We start from the raw sequence: 27,208 nt of genomic DNA on the forward strand, positions 1-27,208 counted from the left end.
ACAGCAAGGATGCACTGGTTTGCATAGTTAAATGCTATTGTCTAGTTTACTCATTCAAGCTTCCACACGACATGGCATCCCTTTCTGTTAGGTACTGTGGGTGTGGGGGAAAAATGTACTCCTTACTCTTCCAGTTCATCGTGTCATGGTAAATATAGACTTGTAAGTACAAATACTATAATTTAGTGTGATTGGTGGTTAAAGGGAAGCATGGGGCAGGGAGAGACCCAGGAAAGAAGCCTTAGCACAGACTGTGGGATGAGATCAGGAGAGGTAGGAAGGAGGTAGTCCTAGGGGTAAACTGATGTAAGAGGAGCCACATGAGCTGTGGTGGACAGAAGTTAGCTGGTGGATGGTACAGGGGCAGCAGTAAAGATTGAGGCAACCTACATAGAGTCTTACAGAAACGGAAAAGTGTTAAGGATGGCAAACACTAAAATAGGACTCCCAATTTCATGGCATGTGGTCAAGACCACCAGATTAGCAGAGGGAAAGCTGGAGGCACCTATTTGCTATATAAATATGATAAGGATTTGTTTCCCTGGAAGGAAATTAGACTTTAGGGAGCTGACTAGCAGGAGAGATGCTTTTTTTGACATGGGGGAAGAATCAGGAGGGGACTATGAGAAAACTGAAAACTGGCTTTGGAAAGGAACCTAGTTAGGAGAAGCTGGAGAAATGAGAAGGATGTGAACAAAGGCAGAGGGAGAAGGGATGAAAAAGAAGAATGAACTGAAAAATTAAGATTTACGATCAGTAAGATTTATGAAGAGTGACATAGTATGTATAAAGATGGAAGTTTAAGCACAGTAGGTGTGGGACTGAGGTGATGGACATTGGTACCTAAGAGAACAGGAGGAAAGGCCAGGCAGGGCAAGGGGTAGGGTGAGAGAGAACTGAGCATTGAAGATGGAGGTCTAACACGGTGGCTGCACAGACCTGCTGTCCACGAGTACATCCCGGTGAGAGCTTAGCCTTTGGCAGCTCTCAGTCTTTATAAGAAGGTAGAGACAGTACTCTAGATCCAGAGTTACATGAACTGAGTAAAAGAAGGGTCTAGGGGGGCATCAGTAAGCCAGGTACAGGAAAGAGGGACTAGAGGAGCTCAAGATAGACCATGCCCAATTTGCCTTTTCTTTTCCTCAATGTTGATGTTAAGCTGGGATATGGTTTTGCATGATTTCACCCTAAAATGAGTTGATCTTACTGGGCCAGCAGTTGTTCTGAGAAAATAGGGTTATAACCCAACCTGGGCTCTTCCCACTACTTGATAAAGAGCCACAATTTTCGATGGGATAAAACTATAGAGAAGTGTGTCCAGGTTTTCCTGAGGCCACACTGTGTATTAACACTTTCTGTTTAGATGTAAATCAGAACAGGAGGGAAAGAACACAAGCTTCTTTGAATTTTTTCCATATGCACTCATCACTCTCAAATCTTAGACCTGCAAACTGTGTCTGATTTACTGCAAAAGTGGCATTTCATAATTGACTGTGCTTGGGTTAGTAATTTAAAAGTTTATTTTTTATTAAATTATGAATACCTGTGCATGTGTGTGTGCACGTGCACGCACAGGTACTTTTGGAGGAGGCCAGAGATATCAGATCCCCTGGAGCTAGAATTACAAATGATTGTGCCTCATGTGTGTGCTAGGAACTGAACTCAAGCCCTTTGGAAGTGTAGTAAATGCTCAATCACTGAGCCTTCTCTTCAGCCCAAGTTAGGAAATTAAAAGGGTAAGTTTGTCTCTACTTTGTAATAGTGCTTAATGTCATTGATGATTGGTCCCTTTGCAGCCCCCAAGCCAAACATTGGGACTATATTCCTTTGTAGCTTCAAGCCAACATTGGGACTGTATTGCTTCCTGGCACAGGTTATCCATGAATGCACATACACAGCCTGAGAATGGACCTAAAGCTACGTTGCTTCCCAGAGGAAAACGTTATTTCTTTGCATAGTTATTTCTGGCAAGGGAACATTGCATAATGTTAAAAAAAAAATGAGGACATTTCTTATAACACATTCCCCTGTATCATTTAAAGTTATATTTTTCAAGGCATAAGATCTAGACCCTTTCAAAAATTTTATAAGAGGAAATGGGAAAACAGATACATTTAGAAAATAACTTAAGAATGTGAGTTTGGTAGATGAACCAATACCAGAGACCCCCTACTTTATCAGGCTTGAGTTTTAGCCAAAACAGGTTGGTAACATCTTTAGAGATCACCCATTATCATCAGAGTATCCATTTGATGGTTTACCTTTCCAAAAAATCCACTGCTGCTTCCTTCCTTTCATAGCAACACCAAGCTCTCTGACATGAAGCATTCTTTATATAGAGAACATCATTAGTGAACTCCTAGCGAGGAGCCATATGCCCCATATGTGGAATTTTCCATTTTATTCCCCATTTGCTGGTAGGAAGTTTAGATCTAATATTCCAAGGTACAACAGTCCTTTCAGTAGAAAAGTAATGAACAAGTGGTTTGGGACTCTATCATGGCAACAGACACCATGATCCTCTTGAGATACTTATATATGTATGCTTTGATTTCTCCATATGTAAAACAGGCCAATAAGAAAGGTTAACAAATAGTAGATCCCTACAATAGGCTACTGAGCATGTTTTTTTTTCCATAAAGAAAAGGGCATCACACACCCCAGGTCCCAACCCTCAGGGGCTCATTGTCGTCACAGGGTTGCTAATTCCAGATTTTTTCTACGTGTATTGTATATTTATGACTAGAAATGAGTGGAGTCATCTGCCACCACTTTCACACATAAAACAGTTACCATAGCTCTCCAGCATCCTTTTAGGAACAGATCACTTTATTCCTACAATGTGATTTCATTTAGCAATTCTCCTTCTCAACAATATTTAAATTGTTCTCCACATTTGGCATTAAGCAAAATGATGCTGCCACAGGCATCCTGACACAGGTCCCCTTCTGTGCATGTGGATGAGTTTCAGGCATAAATAATGAAAACTTAACTGCTGTGTTAAGGAATTAAGATTTTGAATTTAATAGACAATACCAATTTGTCTTCTAAAGAGGGGGGAATCTCTCTGTACATTTCTTCAAACAGCCTGGTGGGATATCTCATCCTGTGTGGTGTGTGTGTGTATGTGTGTTAAAATCCCTGTTTCTTGGGGTCCACCATAGCCTATCTGCACCATAAAATCTTTATGTCTGTGATAGTTGTTAATATCTCTTCAGTATATTCTTTGCATGTACACCTAGTAATTATATTACTATCATTCTGATTTGGTTTGAATTTTTTGAAGGCAGAGGCTGATTTCATTGGCTTCAGCTACTTACTCACTGTTAAAAGGTTTAATGATTAAGATTTTGAGGAACTTCATATCCAGGTATGTATTTTTTCCCCATAAAAAAGCAAATCTCAAGGACTTAAAGAACTTGAAGTAATTTACTGTGAGTGGCAGTGTATGGCTTACTCAAGCCTGTAGGAGGAGGAGACATAGGATATTATTTTATTTTATTCTGTCAATTTTATTCTTCCTGCCTTGTTTGCTACAAAAAGCTTATAAAGTGAATTAAAATAGCACATACAGTCATTTTCTCCAAACCACAGATTTGTCCTGGTTACCTTGAGGGGCAGCCTGCAGGGTCTGACCTACAGAGGGCTCACTGGAAGTGCATCCGGCAGCTGTACAAGCTGCAAGTGTGAAGCTGTAGGTTGTGTATGGCTGAAGACCTAGAAGAGCCAACAGAAAGTAAAGCACAGCTTGAGAGGGTTATTCATTAACAATTGAGCACTGGAAGTTACATGCGGATTTGTAGATGTATTCTGCAAGGCAGGAACCTGTAGCCTCACATAGGTCAGACTGGAACCCACAGTCCCACATAGGCCAGGGAGGAACTCACAGCCCCACACAGGCCAGAATGGAACCCACAGCCACACACAAGACAGGCAGGAACCCTCCATCCCACATTGGCCAGGCAGGAACCCAGAACCTCACATAGGCCAGGCAGGAACCCAGAACCTCACACAGGCCAGGCAGGAACCCACAGCCCTACACAGGCCAGGCAAGTCAATCATCCCGGTTTTCTGAAGGCATAAACTTCCTGAACAGTTATGCTGATCAAAAGTTTCTGAATGCTCAGCCATCAGAGATACTTCCAAATTTATGATTAATAAATTCATCCTTCTCAGATCCCCCCCCACAAGATGTCATTAAAACTGTCCCACTCTTTGCACCAGAACATCCACATCCCGAACAGCACGTTCCATCTTGAAAAGCACCAGGGTTCCTCCTCATTTTGTTTCAAAGTCCTTCCTTGTATTGTGGTGAGACACTCCTGTTGCTTCCCCCCTTGGGGACCCATAGAACCAATCTAATTTCCTTTCTACATTACTCGTTCTTTAAATATTTGTAGACAGTTACCAAATCCCTCTGAGTCTTCCCTTCTCTAGACTAACCACCCCAGCTCCTGTGTCCACCCCTCACGTGAAGAGGGGCAGAAAACACTTGAAAGAAAGGTTGGATGCATCTTGTCTAGCCTCAAGCCATATTCAGTTCTTATTAACACCAGCTTACACTTTTAAGAAAAACAAACAAACAAAAACCCAATGCATGTTTTCCCCAGGTGTATTCGTGGGGCACATTGCTCTTCTGCTGGATGAACTGCTTTTGTCTTTACACACAGATTGAGGAGATTTCAATGAGGGCGTAGCCCTTATTTACTTCCACCACATTTATAAAAGAACACGGCTCAGTAGTTCCCCAGCAAGGCCTCAGAGGGAACAAAGAATGGCTTGATCTATTTATGACAGAAGTTGTCCATGGTTATATGTCACTGCTCTGTGGCTGATGACCTTGGCCAAGTTACCTAGCTTCTCTTTGCCTTGGTCTACTGATCTGTAAAATGGGGAATCACTATAGCATGTAGCTTATATGAGAAGATGAAATGGGATGCCAGGTAGTATTTTATATCAGCAGGGGTAACATTAAGGCTCTGCAGCATTCAACAAGAAGTATATTGAGGCTTACAAGGTCTTTCTTTGATTCTTGAGAAAATTCAAACAATACCAAAGCGTTCTTAAAAAAAAAAAAATTAGGAGATTAGTGCTTTGTCAACGGTCAGATCGCAGGCTGATTTACGGCGCCTACTCTGTGCTTAGTATGTGTGCTTTCCACACACTTCCAGCTGCATGCTTACACATTTTATACCTGGGAGCATGATTCTTCCCGCAGATTTGTTCCCACCTTATCCCGTCACTTCATGTAGATTGCTCGAGTTCTATATTTTTTCTTTACAGATTTCCACTACTTTAAATAATACACCAGTTCCTTTTATCTCCTGAAATAATTCTTTCCTTGCACAGCCTTCTGTATCTTTGATGCTCTAGGTGTCTTTTTCTTGCCTTTCTTGCTATGGCACAATTGCCAAAAGAGCCAGGACCCCGCTTCACCTGTGAGTATATCCTGCCAATAGTGATGGCACACAGTAGGTGCTTGCTAAATGAATGGAGGAGTCAGCCCTCAGACTCGTTCAGGGTTGGAGTGCTGGTTTGGGTTCTCTGAGTAAGCAGTGGCCTGAGGAAGACTGATCTGCTTGACATCCAGCCTCTGGGCCTTTTGTGTCTCCTTATGGACCTAGTGATAAGATCCAGGTACTTATTTGATTATAATCTTCCATTTGGTTGCTAGGGAGGATTTACATAATTTTGATATTTACCTGATTTTTAGATGAGGAATATGACTAAAGATCTAAGCCATCCCCAAATCATATAGCTTTGATAAAAGCTTACAGGAAGATGCTAAGCTAATAAAACATAAGAACTCAGAGAAAATGGAAAGGGACATCCAAGAATGAAAGCCAGAGGTCGCCAGGGCAAGCTGGTTCAGCCATGCAGTGCCAGCCTTTCTACCCCACTTCTGAAACACTGTTTCAACTGGACCACTGTCTTTTCTTGTTAGAGTGCAGTTCTCTGCAAACAGAGAGGGCATCTTTGGATGGCTTCTGCACTCCACCCCACCATGCCTGTTTTATGAGTTCAGTGATAACTTTGTGTTAGCTTAGAGAACAGCTCCGTGAACAAACATGGCCAGGGTAAGGGCTATGAGATGTGATGTCTGTCACAAGTATGACCCCACCAAACAGGACCTTTCTCATGGTTCCACAAGCATTTCTGCCTATAGCATCTACTTTACTTTTTTTAAAATTTTTGATATTCTCCTTGTTTTGTAAAGTGTTAAATAATAATGATACCAGTGTAATTTGTGAGTAGTAAAGTTTTCTTTCTTTTTTTAGGTGCAAGTGTGGAAGGACGCAGGTGAAACAGGTAGGGCTGAGGGAAGGATAGAAAGTTCATGAACTTCTGCTCTTCCAGTTCTAGTCGCAGCCCCCACGGTAAACGGCTCACAGCTGCCTGCAACTCCAGCTCCAAGGGCATAGGAGATCTCTGGCCTCCCTGGGCACCTCCATGCAAGCACACAGATACACACATTTAAAAATCAAATAAATCTTTTTTAAAAAGTCAAGAGTTATTTGTTGGTATGTTAATCTTTCAAGAGTGTTTTCCCAGAAAATCTCAAAAAGAAAAAAGTGATAGCCCCACCCTCTTTGACCTCTTGTGTTCTGGCTCTTCTGGTTCCCTGTGAGCAGCAGGTGCTAAAGACAAGTTTAGGATGGCTATTAGAAGAGGAAACACATCATCAGAGAGGTACGCCAGATTTGATGAGATGAACAGGACATTTGTAACATGGAGGTTATGGGGAAACCCACGGCTATGGACAAGAAACTGACATGTCTTTCTGATACAGCAAGTCCACAAAATGGCCCCATGAATCAACGTTATTAATAAATGGTTCTGGGGAAACTGGGGTATTCGGAGTATTGAAACCTGACTCCAGTATCTTACCCTGGAGATGAATCAATGCCAAATAGACTGTCCTCGTTGGCTTCCTGCTTCTGTGATGACCAGAAATTACTCAGGGCCGAAAGGGTTTATCATGTCTTACAGGTTAGAGTTTACCATTAGAAGAGGCCTGGGAAGGACCTCAGCAGGAGCCTGGAGGCAGGAACTGCAGCAGAGGCCATGGGGGAATGCTGCTTTCTTGCTTGCTCCCTGTAGCTCACTCAACTACCTTTCTTACACAGCCCAGGGGCAACCTGTCCAGAGTAGGCTCCACCCACAGAAGTCTGAGATTTCTAATACTCCCATCAATCAGCAATCAGGAAAAAACTCCAGAGACATGACCACAAGCCAATCTGATGGTGGCAGTTCCTCAATTGACAGTCCCTCCTCCTCGGTGTGTCTAAGCTTGTGTTGAGTTCACAAAATCTACGACGTGGATCAAAGATCTGAAATGTGAGACTGCCGAACTCAGAAGCTCCTAGAGGAACACACAGGGGAGATGCTTCAGCATGTTGGTATAGGTAACAATGCCTTGGCTATAACCCCAAAGCACAGGGAAACAAAGCCATAGTGGGCAGACAGAGCCTCGGGCCTCGTTAGGCTTCCACACAGCCCAGAAAGCAGTCAGAAGCATGAAGAGATAGCTCAGGTGGGAGAAAACACCTGCTAACCCTTCATATCATGAGGGCTCACTAAACTGGGCAAATGATTTAAGTGGAAACAATTCCAAAGAAATATAAATGACCAACTGGAAAAATGCTCAGCATCATTATCTATCATGGAAATACAAATCAAAAGAGTTAGAGCATACTACTCTAGTCAGAATGGCTGTTATAAGAAATGAGAAAATAGAAAATACTGGTAAGATGTAGAGACAAAGGAATGTCCATATGCTGATGTTAGGAATGTACATAATTGCTATCACTATGGAGAAAACAGACTGATCAATCACATGATCCAACTATCCCATTACTGGGTACACATACACACACACACACACAAACACACACACACACACACACACACACACACAGAGAGAGAGAGAGAGAGAGAGAGAGAGAGAGAGAGAGAGAGAGAGAGAGAGAGATAGAGAGAGAGAGAGATAGATAGATAGATAGAGAGAGAGAGGATAAATTCAGTATGTGGAAGATCCATCTGTGTTTGGGTATTTATTGTAGTCTTTAAAATGCTCAAGATGTGGAATCAATTTATACGCCCATCAGTGAGTGAATGGATAAAGGAAATATGTTTACCTAATACAAAGGAATGTTACTCAGTCATGAAGAAGAATAATACCCTGGTATTTGAAACCAAAATAGATGGAACTAGAAAACATTATGTTATGTGAAATAAGCCAGGTATAGGAATACTGCATGTTACTTTTCACACATGTAAATAATAAGCCAGTTTCCTAACTCTAAAATAGTCATTATTTGAGTTGAAATGTAGTGGGGGTGGATAAAAGAGGACAGATGTGATCATTGCACACTATAGGCAAGGACTGAAATATCACACTAAGCATCATTATTATATAAGCAATTCCATACACATTAAAATAAAACAAAATAAAATGATAGTACTAAGATTTGGTACACATAAAAAGGGTCCTGTGATATTTGTAGATTTTCAAGATTTTTTATTATTATTATTATTATTATTATTATTATTATTATTTTGTTTTTTTGAGAAAGGGTTCTTTGTGTATCTATGGCTGTCTTGGAACTCACTTTGCATGCCAGGCTGGTCTTGAACTCACAGAGATCCACATGTCTCTGCCTCCTGATTAATCTCTGCCCAGGGGATTAAAGGCATGTGCCACCATGCCTGGCATCAAGGTTTAAGGCAAAGTCACCAAACTGTTTGCAGATGAGAGTCCCCAAGGTGAATGGAAGACTGACTGAAGGATCAGAAGAGGTGGGATGGAGGTCAGGGCCACAGGAGAAGCCACAGAGGATGGTGGTCACAGTCTCTCTAATTCCTGAGCAGTTTGTCCTCAGTAGCTTGGGTCTACCCTAGAAGTGTGAGAATATGTAAAGGGTTGTGTGAATTAAGTGGAAGAAACACACAGGCTTGTTTCCACTGACAAGTGCCAGATGCCACACAACTTCACAGGGCCCACTCTAGACTCTTTTTAACAGAAAACCTCTCCCTTTCCTTAAATAAAACAGTCCTTTGTGCAGCATCAGGACCCACATGAACTGAGACGTAGACAGAAGAACTACCCAGGCACGGACAGGCTTCCACACTGTCCTTTCATGTTTGCAGCTCAAAATTGAGAGTGTGACATCATGACTTTCGTGTTATGTGTTGGGACTTCCCTCCCCTCTGTGTGGAGGTTGGAAAGAGAGCTGAGCTCAGGAATAAAGACCTTCAGCATCCTGAAAGCATCATTTGGTAGCCTGGGATGAATCACTCCTAAAGTCAGCATGCAAAGTTTCACTTTCATGAGCCAGTAAATGTCCACTTATTAAGTGTGCTTGCTTGAGAGACTGAAGAAGACTACAAGTTTTAAAAATGACCGATGTTATTTATCTATGTACAGGGACATGCTATACGTGAGACCACATATGTTACACATGGGGGCCATAGCAGCTGTTACTCCCTCCTCCCGTATGATGAGCTAGCAACTTATGGAGGATAGATTTAAAAACGTGGATAATCTATTATGTGTATGAAGAGTTTCTCTCTGAATATCCCCCACATAGGAGCCATTATTCCTGCTTCGTAGACAGCAAAGCTGAAGTTCAAAGCAGAGAATGTAGGAGCTGGCCAGATCAGAACCGGGGCTAAGCCAAGCTCCATTACCGAGTACTAAGTTCTTGTAGCACAGAAAGCCCACAGCTAGAGGAATTCAAGTGCACCACCAGTGATGGCCTCTCCCTCTGACAATTAAACACCACCACAAAGAAGGATGGCAGAAAACATTGCAACAGCTCCTTTAGACAGAGTATGTTGGCCGATATTCTGGTGGTATGCATCTGAGCTCCTCTTCAAGAAAGAACTATGTTGAATGGCTGGAGTTCAAACAGAAGAGAAGACAGACCTCAGAGTTGTTCCCAGTGGTTCCTCCACGTTTACTTCTCTCTTGACCAACCTCTACATCAGACGTAAACTTTAGAGGGATTTCGATCATAATCAAGGGAATTTGTTAGGAAATTATGTGACTAGCGCCAACGGAAGCTGGGGAAAGTGCTTCCCGCCAAGCCTAATGACCAGAGTTTGATTGCCAGGACCCATGGTGGAGGGAGAGAGCTGACTCCTAAGGGTTATCCTCTGGTTTCCATACACACATTAAGGCATGGGTGTGCCCACATGCATGCACACACATAAACACACACAATAAAAATTGCAAATGGCATCACTAAAATACTAGTGCTTATTAAGCATACTCCTTTCTGTGACTCCCATGGGTGTTAACAGAATCAGGCTCCTTTAATGCCTGCTATTGTCTTCCCATTTCACAGATAGTGTATAACCATTTCACAGATAGTGTATAACCATTTCACAGATAGTGTATAACCATTTCACAGATAGTGTATAACCAGAGAGGTGGGGGGAGCGGCATAGGGTCACAGATGTCAGAAAGGGTGAGGCTAATGTTGCACCTTGAATAGCTGGGGTGAATAAGGTAGATTGCAGCAATTGAGTCAAACACCCTAGTGCTATCAGGAGGACGATGGCTTAGGTAGCTCAAATCCCATAGAAAGCTATAGTTGTACAAAACCCCCAAGTGGAATATATATTTCAATCTTTTCATGTTGAGTATTATCACAAGTCATGTGCACAGGCAGGAGAGCATGGCTGTTAGAAGCCCAGAGACTCCAGGTAGACCATTTGGATTCTGACAGTTACCAAGCTATTAACCATGGGCAGAGTCGAGGTGTTTGTCCCCTAGGTGCCTTAGTTTTCACACTTGAAGCTGCAGTTATGATTGGTTAACTGACAGCTTTAGCTACAGATGAGTCAAAGACAAATGCCGTCTAAATGCATCATCCTTAATAAGTTTTAAATCTTGTATTTTTTGTACAATTAAGAGGGCTATTTAAATAGCCTGCAATGAAGCATAAGCTTCTACCAGGCATGGGTGATTTACATGTACCCAGTGACCTTTCCTATCAATGGCTCAGTAGAACTCAATAAAATCTCCACATTTCAATAGGATTTGCTGTCATTTTAAGTGAGCCCCTATCGGTAGTCCTTAAACTGAGATATATATGTGAAATATTAGCAACAGGCAGTGAAAAGGGCACACCAATTGAAAACTACTCATGAATTGATCAGGACGAGAAGAGGGAACTAAAGAGACGTCTCAAAGGAACCATTCTGACTGTAACTTAATCCTGAAGTCGAAGAGAAGAGGGAGAAAAGAAAACATCATTCAAGCAACCAATATCGAATGCGAAGAGTGAGAAATAGCGTCACAGAGCGGAGAAAGGCTAGCGCAGGGAGACAAAGCAGGCATTTAACAGCTCAGAATAGCCGAGATGACGGCGGCGGCGAATAATTCCACGAATTTCCCTACAGGGAATCATGTTCTCTTTGAAAGGAAAGGGGCATCATATAACCAAACTCATTACAATCACACTTCCCACTAACATTACTTTCAAGAGTAATATGCATCAAAAAGAGACTGAAAAAAAAACAAACCACGGATGGTTCATAAAAATATGATTTGGCAAAGGAAACCTATGTCAATGTCAGTTACATTTGTGATATACTCTAGAAGGAACAGCTGGCTTCTGGTTTTTAATCTCTAAATACATTGGCAGGAAAAGGCATTTTCTTCATTGTGTCTTCAGATAGAAATCACTGCTCTAAAGCATCCAACCAATGATGCTGTAATGGTCCCTGTTATTTTCCAAGAAATTTCCAAATAGCCTTATGTGGGGGTGCCATTCTAAAGGGTCATCCATGGTGACCAGATGAGTTAGGAGGAATTCTAGCACAGAGTAACTCCAGATAACAATGATGCCAACATATTTCAGAAAAGCTTGGTCGAGCATGTTGGCTCACACCTTTGATCCCAGCACTAAGGAGGTAAGTGTAGTCAGATGTCTGTGAGGCCAGCCTGGTCTAGATAGCCAGTTCCTGGACATCTAGGGCTACATAGAAAGATATTTATCTCAAAAACAAAAGCAAAAAAAAAGGAAGATAAAAATAACAACAACTAAAAAACTTGAGGAAAGAGTTTGGAAGGTTCACGCCATACTGAATTGGTATCTAAGCAGACAGTTAATGAGGCTGATAGTGATTACTCTGATGTAAGCATTGTGTAATGTATACATTTGTTGGAAGATCACAGTATGTATAGTTGATTTATGTTTCGTGACACTAAGGATTGAGCCCAGGGCTTCTAGCATGCTGCTCAAGGTTCTATAACTCAGAGCTGTAGCCCCAGATCTCTGTCTTTATTGAAACAGGATTTCAAGTTTTGATTATGTTCAGACACAAAAACATAAACAACATGGAGAATAAGGGCTAGCTAGAGTCACCGAGACAAAACATAATGAATTAGTGGTCTCTTAGGCAGTGGACCTTGGAGTACTTGGGATTTAGGGAGAAGGAGTTATATTCCTTAGAAATCAGCATCTAGACAGTTCTTGACTACAGTTCTTTGGGCTTAATACTATAGCCACTAGCAGGCATAAAAGTAGAGAAAATGAATGGTTGATGCTACGTTTTTAAAAAGTAAGTACCAAGGAAGCTTTCTTCAGCTTTGGAAAAATGGAAATGAAGTCAGTTTTCATGTTTATTTTCACAGGTCTACCACTCCCTGATCGGTGATTGCGTGGCACATGGGAAATACAACCATGGCGCTACACATGACTGTGGGACAGGAGGGCTGCTCACAGTTCTGAGGACACACTCGCCGCCCAAGATTTCTTTGTGTCTGTGGGTCTGCAGCACTGGATGCCTCTCGATGGTGGCTTTGCGGTGTGGGGTGACTTGCTCAGAGACCCAGGCTCCTGAGCCGGCACTTCACTTACTCCTCGGCTCTTACTGTCTATAAACTCTCAACAAGTGTTGAACAAAGAGGCCTGAATTTTCACTCTGTAACGGGACTTGCAGACTTTGTAACCTATCCTGCCTTAGAGTTAGGTGCGCTTGGCAGTGGGACTTTTATCTACAATCAAAACAGATATAAGCTTTTATGCATTGTAGTGTCCTACTCAATATTTACTTATTTAAGAAACATTTTCGGTGGCTGTGGATGTAGCTCTTGAGTACTTGCTTGGCATGGTGGGGCACATACGTCATCCCAGCACTGAGGAAGTAGTCAGGAGGATCACAAGTCTTAACTCTTCCTTGGTTATGTAGCAATTTTGAAGCCAGCTTGGGCTACATACATGAATAAACAAATAGTTTAAAAATGTGAATGGCTATGAACACAGGACAAACAGGTAACAGGAAACTATTTTCTCTTTCCTTAAGATTACCTACTAGTTGAGGCATAAACAAGAAAAATGTTATTTGACTCCTGCCCCTGGCACTGTGTGTGTGTGTGTGTGTGTGTGTGTGTGTGTGTGTGTACCTGTGTGTGTGGCAACATCACATATGTGGAGGTCAAAAGACTACCTCAGGTATCACTCCTCACCTTTGACCTTGTTTGAGGCAGGGTCTCTTGCTGTTCACTGCTGTACACCACCAGGCTAGCTGGCCCTGCGTTTCCCAGGATTCTCCTGCCTCTATCTCCCACAGTGCTGTAGGAGTCCTGGAGTTATAGACAGATACAGCTACCATGTGCTGTGGGATGGTCTGTATGTCAAGTGTGTTGCTGATTGGTCAGTAAATAAATCACTGATTGGCCATTGGCTAGGCAGGAAGTATAGGCGGGACAAGGAGAAGAATTCTGGGAAGTGGAAGGCAGAGAGGAGAGACACTGCCAGCTGCCACCAGGACAAGCCGCGTGGGAAGATCCCGGTAAGCCACGAGCCATGTGGCAAAGTAAAGATTAATAGACATGGGCTAAATATAAGAGTGAGAGCTAGACAATGACAGGCCTGAGCTAATGGCCAAGCAGTTTAAATAATGTAAGAGTCTGTGTGTTTATTTTATAAGTGGGCTCTGAGACTGGCGGGACTTGGTGGCGGGAGCTGGAGAGAAACTCTCCAGCTACAAATGGCGTCCAACGTGGTGGCAAGAGTTTCCACCTAAAAACCTGAGGAAAAAAAGATTCTAAGACAGAGCTAAAAACAGTTCCTAATTGTCTCTCTCAAATGAGCAGCAGCTGCCAGTTTGAGCTACTGGTGGGTTCCTAGCATGTGTGCTTGACCTGCTGCCCCGTACGAATGAAGCCTCTGCAAGTGGCACATTAAGCTGCTTGGTGGATTTAGCCTTTATTAGTACAAAACAAAAAAGGAGGTTTCTCGGCTACATGCTGCTTGGCTAAAAGCATAGACCCACGATAGCTCCCAGAGCTGGTGGTAAACGTAGTCATGTTGGGAAGCTGAGGTGGGCGGAGCCAGCAGCCACAGCTGCTGCAGTTTAAAGTGATAGATTCACAATAAGACAGATTCAGATGTAATAGTTTACAATGTGTGTAAAAATGTACGTAGGCTTAGAAGAGAGAGAAAAAGAAATATATACAGTTGTATAAAGAAATACATAGTTTTTAAAAATAAAGTCTTTAAAGAGACAGTAAAGGTAATATAAAAAATAAGCCACGTAAAAATGGATATTACACAGAGAATCTGGATTGTGTTGTCTTTGGGATTTTTAACTGCAGAAAAACATTTGATTGTAAAAGCTGTTGAGTTATGCCAAAATGTATATTTTAAAGATACCTTGACTTCAAAATTTGGATATAAGGATATGTTGCTTTGGAAAAGAGTCTCTTTTGTTTCCACAGAAAGCCAGAGGCTATGGATTTGTTCCAGATTAAGATACATCAGGTTTGACCAGCCAAGACCCCCTGAAAGGTCTCCGATGACACCATGGCCCTGATGATCCAACATCCAGAACCGTTTCAAGGCAACTGGCTCAGACGACATACCCTCATGGACTATTCCATAATTCTAAAATTTTCTTTGTATCCCTATAAGATACAGCGCCCCCCTCCAGCAGGAAGTAGTAAGAGAAACTACGCCCAAATTCCCAAATATACCAAGCTGACTTTGGAGATATGTAAAGGTTAAAACCTTCCTTTTTAAGAAAAGAAAAGGGGAAGTGCTGTGGGATGGTCTGTATGTCAAGTGTGTTGCTGATTGGTCAGTAAATAAATCACTGATTGGCCATTGGCTAGGCAGGAAGTATAGGCGGGACAAGGAGAAGAATTCTGGGAAGTGGAAGGCAGAGAGGAGAGACACTGCCAGCCGCCACCAGGACAAGCCGCGTGGGAAGATCCCGGTAAGCCACGAGCCATGTGGCAAAGTAAAGATTAATAGAAATGGGCTAAATATAAGAGTAAGAGCTAGACAATGACAGGCCTGAGCTAATGGCCAAGCAGTTTAAATAATGTAAGAGTCTGTGTGTTTATTTTATAAGTGGGCTCTGAGACTGGCGGGACTTGGTGGCGGGAGCTGGAGAGAAATTCTCCAGCTACAACCATGTGCAGCTTTATGTGTGCTCTGGGGATTCAAACTCAGGTCCTTATGCTTGTGAAGCAAACATTTTATTGTAGCTAGAGTTTTCCTGCCTGGCCCACAGTCAGGACAAATCTCTCTCACCCGCCAGTACCACAGCGGCTCAGACCTGGCCAAGTAAACACAGAGACTTATATTGGTTACAAACTGTATGGCCGTGGCAGGCTTCTTGCTAACTGTTCTTATATCTTAAATTAATCCATTTCTATAAGTCTATACCTTGCTACGTGGCTCGTGGCTTACCGGCATCTTCACATGCTGTTTGTCATCTTGGCGGCTGGCAGTGTCTCTGACTCGGCCTTCCACATCTCAGAATTCTCCTCCTCCTTGTCCCGCCTATACTTCCTCCTGCCTGACTACTGGCCAATCAGTGTTTTATTTACTAACCAATCAGAGCAACACATTTGACATATAGAACATCCCACAGCACTTTATCCTAGCTTAATCTCCCAGCTCAATAAAATGTTATAAATACCATGACAATAAAGACAGTTTGTCACCACACAATGGACTTATCTAAAGGTAAACCCTTCACAAAGATTTTCCACATTTGGTCATACTGATGTTCAAACTGCATGTTCTCATTTCCAAAAGTGATTTGTATAATATTGGCATCAGCATAATGCTAATGTTCAACTTTCTATTGTAAATAGAATTGTTAGGGTTTGTGTTATTTAGCATAAAGGGCTTTCAATAACTTTGAAGCGAATGAAAGGGAGCAAATTGTCTCCAGTTCACTACTTTAATGGCTGGATGCACCTTCTGACTCCAATGCAATGATGAACAGCCCCTAAGTAATTCATCTGGCAACAGCTTACCCAGACTTCAGAGACACACAGTCCTTCCCAGACCTACGGCTAAAGAAGATGCCATTCATTCGTTCATTCATTCATTCACTTTCCTCAGTGGACTCAGCCACTGAGGTAATCCTTCCACCCTTCTCTCTATCCCTACGACACAGGCTGGCTGTAGAGCCCAGAATTGCCATCCCCACGCTGTGTCTAGGACAGAACAGAAGATGAATTTAGTCATAGGTGACCTGGGAAGGTCTCTATTGATGAGCTTCCATGTGCTGTTTGCATTAGTGAATATGAGCTGCAGGGAGCTGCTGTCTCCTGGGTCCCACGGGTCTCGGTGTGGGGAGATAGCAGACATCGCTGCAGTTTACTTAGAGCATTGATAACACCTCTAAATAATTAACTGAGGACTTCCTGTCTTCAATTACTTAATGCTTTTTTTTAAACATCTTTAGAGGATTATAAGCAATTTATGGGTTGCGAGTGATGAGGGCCTTTGCCACTATTCCCACAAAGCATTTACGGGATCATGTTTCAGAGGCTTCGAGGTAATTAAAAGTAAGCATGGAGACAACATGGCTGTGGCAAGGTGCTAGTGGTCCCTCTTGCCATCCCCGGACTGAGATCCTTCAGGCTCCAGGAAGGCTAGTGCTACAGCTTTATTAGGGCTCTGTTGCTTAGGGAATACCAGGGTTTGGAAATGAAGAGAAATCCAAATATGTATTTCAAGCATCTCAGGCAATCCTTCAACAAACACCTAGATAGTCTAGGAAGCAAATTCCATTATCTTCCTTTATCCCATGAACTTAGTGAAACACCCATCACACCATAAATGCTTCTGTCCTGCATTTGGTCAGTCAGCTGACCATGGACCTGGTGTTCTCTGACAGAGAAAGCACACCACACTTTGGAGATCCTGAGTTTAGAGATGTTTGTGCCTAACATCACTCCCGTTCCTTATGAACTGTGTTTAGCAAGCTTTGGACCCACTCTTCTTAGGGCTCTATTGCCAAGTGAAAGATTCTCTAGCTGCATTTAAGATGGATGGATGGACCAAATGACTCTGAGACTATCACAGCAACCTAGTCCAGATGCAGAGAACTGACTGTGGGCACACAACCCCATTAGATATATCTCTAACCCAAGCCCTGCACTCAGTGCTAGGGAACACTGCAAAAGAGAACAGAAAGACCGTAAAGAGCCAAATGGGCAGAACGTCCACTGTGAGATAGCGTATCTGACATACAACAGAGAATCTATGCCCAGAAAAATCTCAGTGGTATGGTTACCTAAGCAAGACCAGCACAATGACAACACCAGTGGACTACTTACTGACTTCCCAGTGTGGATGGGGGAAATCCTACACGCCCCACCCCTAGATGAAGAGCTGCAGGCAATTAATGGCTGCTGGAAGACAGAGACTCAGTCATCCCTAGGGAGGACTCCACCCTCCACACACACATCCAATCCCAAGCGGTCAGCCCCAAACACATACATATCTGAGCAACAATAATGAATTCAGCAGGTTATATTAATATATACATATATATATGTAACAGTACTAATTAAAGATAAATATAGGAGGGTTTTTGGGATGTGGGAAGAGTTATATGGGGCAGAGAGTGAGGTATAAATAAATGATGTAAATATAGCACCATGAAGGAAAATCTCAAAAAGTAATACAAGAAATATAAAAAAGGATTATTTTCACTTTATGATATTTGTAAAAGTTTAACTTCCATAGGAAAACTTTAAAATATTTATTCTAATGCAAGGACTTCTGGCACCAATATGTGTGTATAAATTTCTCTATGACATGAAAATATTGATTAAGAATGACCATGAAAGGAAGAATCAGTGGAGCGAAGGGATTTACAGAGAGAACTTTGAAATTATTTCATAATTAATGAGGCCATCCATCCTGTGGGTTTGTACACTATAACTGAATTTGGTTTGCCGAGATTTCAAAGCCAATCCCTCATGCAACCAGTACAGTTGGCAACAATACAAAGCCAGGCTGCTGACAAAGATAGACACGACTGAGCCACAACGCTCCAGCCTTGCCTCTCAGTTAGCTGTGAAACCAGTATGAACTGGTACATGGCTTCAGGTGGCTTTAGCTGACTTTTAAAATTTTAATTCACATTCAGTTATGATGCCATTGTCCACCCAAGTCCTCTATATCACCAGCCCTGTGCCCTGCACTGGCCTAACCACCATCCTTTTACTGATCAGCCTTCTCCATTGCCAAGAGCATCTTAGAGGCCACAGTGCTAATTAACTAATTTATTAATTTTTGTGAGGAGTGTGTGTGTTTGTGTGTGTGTATGTGTGTAGTGTTTGCCAGTGCCTGTGTTTGTGGAGGTCAGAGGTCAACATGAAGTGTCTTCCTTGATTGCTCTCCACTTTATTTTTTGAGACAGGGTCTCTCACTGAACCTGGTGCTTATTTTTGGGCTAATTGGCTGGCCAGTGAGCTCCAGAATTCTGTCTCCGCTATTCCCTCTCCCCTCACAGTGTTAGAATTACAGATGTATGCCACCTCAGCAACTGGATGTTTTTTTAATGTGAAAACTTGCACAGCAGACACACACTTTATCCTCTGAATCATCTCCCTAGCCCTCACAATCTTATTTGTAAAAGTTTTATATACTATCAAGACCATAACCATTGACTAGTGGTAGGTGCGCGCGCGCGCGCGCGCACACACACACACACACACACACACAGAGACAGAGAGAGAGAGAGAGAGAGAGAGAGAGAGAGAGAGAGAGAGAGAGAGAGAGAGAGAGATCATGAGTCATTCTGATTCCTTTACAGACGGAGCTAGTAAATGACGTGGACATCCTGAGTGGGTGAGTTTTCTTCATCTTTTAAGCATGGATGCTACAAACCTCCCTCACTTACAGGGATATGGTGAGAAATAAATGAGTTACAATGTAACTCTTCTTTAAGATGGTAAAGACATGAAGAAAGGTGAGGTTCTAGTACATAAAACAATGCATGTCAATTTTGAGTGAAATAAGATATAAGAAACCAACATGAGCCTTTGAGCTGATAAAAGCATTCCCGATCCATGCTACCATTAGGTCAGCACATGATCTCCAGGTGGAAGGTGTGCAGGTATACAGGTGTGCAGGTGTGCAAGCTTGTACTAAGTGTCTTCCTAGGACTCTTGGGACTCATGGAAAACACCAGTGATCCTCTCAATCAATGCTTGCTTGGATGGCAGAAAACCACAGAACTTAGGAGCAAAATACCACGGAGCTACTTTCCCACCTGTGCAGCATAAATTTGGACTTCTGAAAACCCAGGCATATCTTTCTAGACATTTCTGTGCTTTCCTATAAGTTTTGTTATCTGCGTGACTAATACTCTTTGAAAGCACAGAGACCAGCAGGAGGAGGTCATTATTTTGGGAAGTCTTTGAAAGAAATGGAGAAATAATTTGTAAAATCGTGGTCTCAGAATCTAAACTTCCAGATGTGTTTGTAACGACTCACCAGACCCCAATAAGAAACTAAATGACTGTCTCCCAGAAGTTTTTTTTTTTTTTTTTTTTCAGTAAAACAGAGCTAAGAATCACCTGTGCCCTCTTGGCCTGCTGAGGGTGGGTTTAGGTCTTAGCAATGCAGCACTGAGCAGGTAGCTCAGGCCCCTGTCTGCAGCCTGCATTTGCTAGTGATGGAAGCAAAAGAGAAAAAAAAAAGGTAAACACCAAGTATTAAACTCCCGGGGTGTGCGAAGTCTATGATCAAACTGAACGAGGTGATAAGAAGACAAAGTCAGAAATACATGTTCTCGTCCAAAGAAATATTCAAGCTACCCATGTTAATTATCATTACGGTCATTGTGAGGGTTGACCCAACACTCTGCTCCTGCACTGCACTACTGTAATAATGATGACAATGTTATACATAATCAAACTAATACAGTCGCTATTAATTAACAGAAATAATAACGACAAGAAGTCCCAAGCAGTCACTGTCAACGAGGGAGTATTAGCTATTCACTCTGGAGCTCGCCGGCAGCCTCTCTCTGCTTTTCTTCTTCCGCCTCTCAATTCTGACTTGGCTATCCTGGCCCCATTACCTGGGAATCTATCCCTGGGGAAAGAGAATGCATCGTGCTGTTTGTTTGAAAAAAAGAAGTTAATACTGACACGATCCCCCTCTCTCCACGCTGCGTACCAAAGCCAAATATAAATGATTTCTGAAGTTTCTCTGCTGCCGTGGCTTATTGCTGCCAGTGTGGGCTCTTCGATTAGCATGGATTAAGTAGGACCTGACCATATGTCAGGAGAACGTGTCCTTTTGAAGTGACCTCATATATCAAACACACACCCCTGGGAGGCTCCCCCCAACCCCAGCGCCATGACAGCCTCCTCCAGGAGATTTCCCGTTTTGTCACCTGTGACCGTATGCTGCCGCCTGTCACTTGTGTCTGTGTAGATGAGCCCTCGCCCACCCAGCCAGAGCTGGTACTCCTTAATGACATCTTTCGTTTTCTCAGGGACACTCCAGCTGAGGTGCAGTGTCTCTGGTCCCCAGGCTGTGATGTTTGGTGGTGAGATACTCTCAGGGATTTCTCGGGTGGGAGCAGCAATGACCTGCGAGCGTAGAAATTAAACAGCAATTTATTGTCATTGTCCACTAGGAATCCTGATCAATGAAAATGTCGCTTTTGTTTTAGAGCTTTGCCGTCTGGCGTGGCATATCATTAGCAAAGGCTGGGAGAAGGAGTCCCCCCCTCCCCTTCATTCTTTCCCTCTCATCCTATTTAAACAATGAAATCTGACCTTGAATACATTACATAAGTCTCCAACTACTATTTATCACAACAGGTCCGACAACAATTTTGAAGGCAGAGTGCGGCCCTCAGTTTAAAGAAGTGCAAGCCTGCCTGGCAGACTGTCTGCCTGGAGAACTCTCTTCCATATGGCCCATCAGTGTCTTTGCATTTTAACAGCCTGATTTTGCAAAGTTAAGCATCAGTAAATATGGAGCAAAAGCTACGTCTGAACTTGCTAGCACAGAGCCTGCTTTAAGCAGCATAATGGGCGGACTCCCCTGCATTCTTCCCAGGACAATGGTATGCTGTCTATGCTGATGCTCTAGGAAGAGAAGAAAAACCAGCCAGTCACCGAGTCAGTGGTGTCAAAACATGGTTCTGGACACAATTTGCTGTTGGGAAGATGTTTTTTTTTTTCCCCACAGGATAAACCTGATTTCATGTTTTAACCAATTGTTCTGGCATCTGTTTGGCCCAGGCCCTGTTACACACAAAATATAGAATTGTCCAAGGACCGTTCAGACTAGCTTTTGGTTGGTCCAAACAGCTGCCATCTGTCAGCATGGTAGCGGGCTCAGTCCTCACTGGGGCTCTGTGTGTTGTGTGGCTCCTGCAACGGTGTGTAGGCCCCACTCTTCTGAAGTTTCAGTCAGGTGAAGAGCGTTAGAAGCATTCTGTCTGTCGGCGTGTCTCCCAGGTGGCTTCCCATTGCTGGCCTGTGTGAAATGGCCCTTAATTCATTTTCTTCCTTAATTCTTTGTTTCCTCTCAGTCTCCTCTGAGGCGTTTTCTTTTTCTCCATTCTATAGCAGTCTCCATCACTCATCACCAGTGGTATTCTGGTGTCCCTCATGATCACATCTAAACCCATTGCTTTAATTTCTCGGATAGATTTTTCTAGCAAGCCCATCTCCTGGTCTAGCATCCAACTAGACAATTTTTTTTTCATTTAAAATGACCAATGCTATCTGCTTCTGTCACCCTGATCTTTAGTTTTGAGACACTTGAAGATAATCCTATTGTTTTAACATCTTTGTTTCTGCTTGCATCATAGCAACACCACCTACAAACAGCTGAAAATACATACCTTAAAAGACATACAACACTTTACTTTCTTCTTTTCTGGGTGTCTGGCCTTTTGCCATCGTGACACAACTGTGTCATCTACAAAGTTTATGCTTAAGAGCCGCAGAATCAAATTTAAAAAAATGCCCAAAAGCTCACAATGTTTTAAGTAGTTTATAATTGAGCACTGGGGCTCAGTCCCAGGGGTGTATATGAACAAGGGCTGCAGGTTGGACACAGCTGCATATTCTATACAGAGTTGACACCAAAGTCTGCAGATTCTATCACCTGCATTCTGCTGTAACTGTCTTTTATTTTAGGATAGTGTTTTGTAGCCCAGGCTGACCTCAAACTTACTGTAGCTGAACATGACTTCGAACTCCTGATTCTCCTGCACACACCTCAGGATGATGAAATTGCAGCACACACCTGGCTTATACAGTGCTGCGGACTGAACTCAGGGCTTTGTGCATCCTAGGTAAGCACTCTACCAACTGAGCCACACTCCCAGCCTCTCATTCTGGACCCAGTGACTGAATCTAGGCCTTTATTATTCCTTCCCAAGACTTCTGCTGAAGTATTGGTGTCACTTATTTGCATGGCAGCCTCATCCATTTCTGGTTTTTAAGAGTGGGCAAAATTTGAAGGTATGATATTTAGGTGCAAATTTAATTAATTGATGAGTAATTTTGGACATTTGATGGCTTTGTAGAGTACTACTGCCCCATTCCATGTTACGCCACTATAACAGAGTACCTACAGCTGAGAAACACAGAAGAGAAGAGTTTTCTATTTTTGCTCCAATGTTCTGGAAGCTGAGAAGTGTAAGACTGGATGGCTGCACAGGGAGTGAGGCACACTGCTGGACTAGAAAGGTACCTGGGCCTGTGTCACAGCAACAGAACATGAGAGGCAGCCTCAGGATAACCTGCATCACGGCGATCGCCTGGTCCTGGGAACGTGATGATGATAAAGATGGGCATTTGATCCTGTGGACAGGATCCAGTGTGGATTCCTTGTGACTCAGCACCTCTCAAAGGTACCACCACCACTCACCACTTGGTTTCTTTCAAAATTGGAATGGGCCTTCCCCCCCCCCCCAATTTTCTTCCAGTGTCAGATGAACTCCATGTGCTTCAAATTTAAAAACCTAGCCCTGACATTAACATTCATTGAGCACTAACTGTTTTTGATACCAACCCACATCATGGGAATACCCCAGCCAACCACAACAAATACCCAGAAATAAGTAATGAGAGAGGGGTGTGAAGGAGTCATTGACATTGGCTCAAGAGTTTGCTGTTCCTAATAAAACACTGATATCTGGTTAAATCTCTGTCACAGGAATCTCCCCTTTCAGCATCAACATCCATGGAAGGGGACACTCCCCTCAATGCCACTTTGAGGGGACACGGTTTTGTGGCCTTGGAAAAAATCACACCAGGATGCTCACACAGTCCTCACCCTGGACTCTTTTTCCCACCTTGCTGCTGACTGCACAGCCAGAAGCTGTGCAAGCTTTCAGCTGGTACGAGTATTCCTGGAGTGGCTGAATCCCCTCCGTGTCTGTGAAACTCAGCGATGTTCCCCGAAATCGCTCCCTTCCATCTCGAAGAAGAATATACTGAGTAATAGGACCTGGAAGGCAAAAAACGCAGGCTATATGTCACGCCACACACATGAACTGCTTTCAAACATGTATGTCAGAGAACTTTTCAATTGACTTTATGGAGTCAATTTTCTCCTACTCTGCAGGTCCCGGGACTGGACTCAGGTAGTCAGGCATGGTGGAGTATGCCAAGCTGTCTCACCAGCCTTGACATTAAATTTTTAGAGAAATGAGCATTTTAAAATACAACACCTTTCTATGTCCAAGCAGTTCTCAATTTTATTACTGGGGGAAGATGGATTCCGGACAGAGTTATGTTATGTGTTTATCTCTGTTCATGATTTAAAAGATTTACTTTCAACAATGAAACAATTTTGACTTCAACTATATTCTGCTTATTTGAAAGCAGCTCTGGTATATGTGAGGATTTGGGATTTTGAATGATTATTATTAGCATTATTATTTATTTTGGCTTAAAAAGGTGAGTGATGAGCTGGCACAAGAGGGTTCCTCTATCAGTAAATATTTCCCACTGAATAGATAACATGCCAATATATAGTACACTCATTTCCATATTGGAGGAATTCACAAAGTTAGGTAATTCCACATATTTTAGGAATTTGCAAAGTTAGGTAATTCTATTTTTGAAGTAGCTTAATACCATTTGACTGTTTGGGCTTCTTCCAGTTTAAGAAAATAGCATCTTCAGGGTTGCCCGTTCTGGCCCATCTGGGGGCCCTGACTCCTTGAGGCACATCTTCTTTTGTGCTGGCTCTAACAGATTGGCTGAATCCTCTCCCGAAGCTGTTCCATGCAGAAACCCTGTACTCATACATGGTACTGGGCTCAAGGTCTACATCTGCAAAGACAAAAACAGACTCTGGGGCTTTACTTTTTTTTTTTTAAGCCATCACATTAAAAATTAAAGTCAAAATCATTTTTAAATTTAATTTTTACTTCTGTCTTTCTGTCTCTCTGTCTCTCTGTCTCGTCTCTGTCTCTGTCTCTGTCTCTGTCTCTCTCTCTCTCTCTCTCTCTCTCTCTCTCTCTCTCTCTCTCTCTCTCTCTCTGTGTGTGTGTGTGTGTGTGTGAGCGATGGTGCCTGAAGAGGTCAGATGATGGCATTGGATCCCCTGGATCTGGAGTTCTAGGCAGTTGTGAGCCTCTCTCCTACATGAGTACTGGGAGCTACATTCTGATCCTCTACAAGAGCAGTACAGACTCTTAACCTATGAGCCATGTCTCCAACCCCTGAAAATCAAGATCTCTAAACATGTAAAACAAATGCTTAATGCTTTTACCCCTTTGTGAATAAAAATCAGATATCTTCATTTTATAAATCATGAAAAAATTGAAGTGTGGAGATGGGAGTCTCACAGCACGGAACTCCTCATTTCTGAAGAAAGAAGTGCTTATAAAGGAACAACCGAGGGGCTGCGGTGACGGTTCAGAGGGAAAGAGCTTGCTGTGTGGGTGTAGGGACCTGGACTCTACACCAGATGCATGGGAGAGGCTAGGCTCAGCAGGGTTGCAATCCCAGCACTCGGGGTGGGGTGGGGGAAGGCAGATCCCAGAGCACCCAGGCAGTGAGAGAACTTACCTCAAAGATAAGATGGATAACAGACGAAGATAAACAACATGGTCCTCTGGCTTATAGATGTACGTATGTACACACACATACATACACACACACACACATCATACACACGCATAAACACATGCAGGCACACACACACACACACACACACACACACACACGCACACACAGGTATATACAAAAGAAGTGATTGAAAAGAAGACTAATGTAAGGTTAAATTGAGTGTCTCAAAAGTTCGTGTACCCTTTATTTCTAGATGAGGCAGGTTTGCCAATGCTATTTTGTAGTTTGGTCACTATAAATCTTACCAATTATTACTTTGTTAATATTACTTTATTAAAATATCACATAAGTTATATTTTCATGAGACACAGACTCGAAACTTAGCTTCTGGTGGTGCCATGTTAGTGAATAAAAACAATACCCCTGCAGTATCCACTTCTACCAAACCCAGAACCCAAAGCCAAACACCAACCAACCAACTAATCTCATTAGAACAATGAAACCCAATCTGCTGAGTGTTTGGTTGGCTTTCATTAGTCACTGTGTGTCAAAGTCTTAGTTCCCTAAGTTCAATAACCCCCAAAATATCAATTTTATGCATTTACAAAAAGAAACCCCAAAAACAAAAAGCAAAAAGAAAACCCTGAAAGTTTAATGATTTAAATTTATTTTGCACTTATTTACTCCTGTAAACTTGGAGCCTTTTTTACTTTTCACATTTGGTTTCTGAGTGACTCTTTGTCAGAGTGAGGACGGGAAGGGAGCTACTCCTGGACACGTGAGCTCCCTCCACTGGAGTCTGGTTAATTTGGTCCATTCCCTTAGGGACTTGAGCCACATTCTCTCTCTCTAAAACTTTTTATTGACTCTTTGCGGGTTCCACATCATGGATTCCAACCCTACTCTTCTCCCTGTCCCATCACTTCTGCCCTCTGCCCTTGCAACCTCTCTCATAAAACAGCATTTAAAAGTAAAACAAACAAAAAACCAAAACAACAAAAAGAAAACAAATAAAAAATAATCTTGGCATGGAGGCTGTAGTGTGGCCCATTGAGTCCATATATCTTCACTTGTAAGTGTTCGCTGCAATGAGCTATCAGTCTGGTTCGAAGTCTCTGGTTTCTTTCTTTTCTTTCTTTTCTTTTTTTGTTTTTTTTGTTTTTTTTTCAAGATAGGATTTCTCTGTGTAGTTTTGGTGCCTGTCCTGGATCTTGCTCTGTAGACCAGGCTGGCCTTGAACTCACAGAGATCCACCTGGCTCTGCCTCCCAGTTGCTGGGATTAAAGGTGTGCGCCACCACCTCCCGGTGAGGTCTCTAGCTTCTGCTGCACCATAGACACTGGGCTCTCACTAGGACTCCTCTTGGATATCCTATTGTTGCCCTCTGTCACGGAGATCCTGGAGCTTCGGATTTGCAGGTCTGGCCCCTTCACATGCCCCAGCAGTTCATAGATGAGGTGGGTGTTGGGGTGGGCTATCTCATAATCCTGGTTCTGGGCCTGGATGGTGGCTGGGTTGGTCAGTTTGCCAGCTCTCCCTCATTGGCATCACCCAGGCGAGCTTGCCAGCACTGCCCCAGCTAGCTCACCTAATGCAGCAGACAGCAAGCAGCAGGGCCAGTTCTCCTGTTCTCACACCCTTGGGTCCAACTCACTCGTACTACACTCACACCACCAGGGCCAGCTCTACTGTTTTGCTCAGGCGAGGTGCAGGGCCTGCTCTCCAGATTTCTGCACTTGGTGAGGGGCAGGTCCAGCTCTTCAGTTCTCATGCCCCTGAGGTCATCTCTCCTGCCTATTTCTTGTGGCAAGGAGTCAGTGGAGAGGGCATATTTCCCTTACTCTTGCCATCCCATGGCATATGAGGGAGGAGTTAGGGGTA

The 27,208-nt window shown here is 42.9% G+C and overlaps 1 protein-coding gene across 1 annotated transcript in view; it reads right to left on the bottom strand.

The window, feature by feature from the left end:
- The window catches only part of Ush2a (usherin), a 697,985-nt gene that overhangs the window by 118,219 nt on the left and 552,558 nt on the right, over positions 1-27,208 (bottom strand). The window contains exons 52-55 of the mRNA XM_059281179.1: positions 24,389-24,586; positions 23,602-23,756; positions 20,674-20,872; positions 3,610-3,717 (exon numbers count right to left, since the gene is read on the bottom strand). Coding sequence (XP_059137162.1) covers positions 3,610-3,717; positions 20,674-20,872; positions 23,602-23,756; positions 24,389-24,586 — 660 coding nt within the window. The remainder of the gene's footprint in view (positions 1-3,609; positions 3,718-20,673; positions 20,873-23,601; positions 23,757-24,388; positions 24,587-27,208) is intronic.

Source organism: Peromyscus eremicus, chromosome 15, assembly GCF_949786415.1.
Source record: "Peromyscus eremicus chromosome 15, PerEre_H2_v1, whole genome shotgun sequence".
Taxonomy (NCBI): domain Eukaryota; kingdom Metazoa; phylum Chordata; class Mammalia; order Rodentia; family Cricetidae; genus Peromyscus; species Peromyscus eremicus.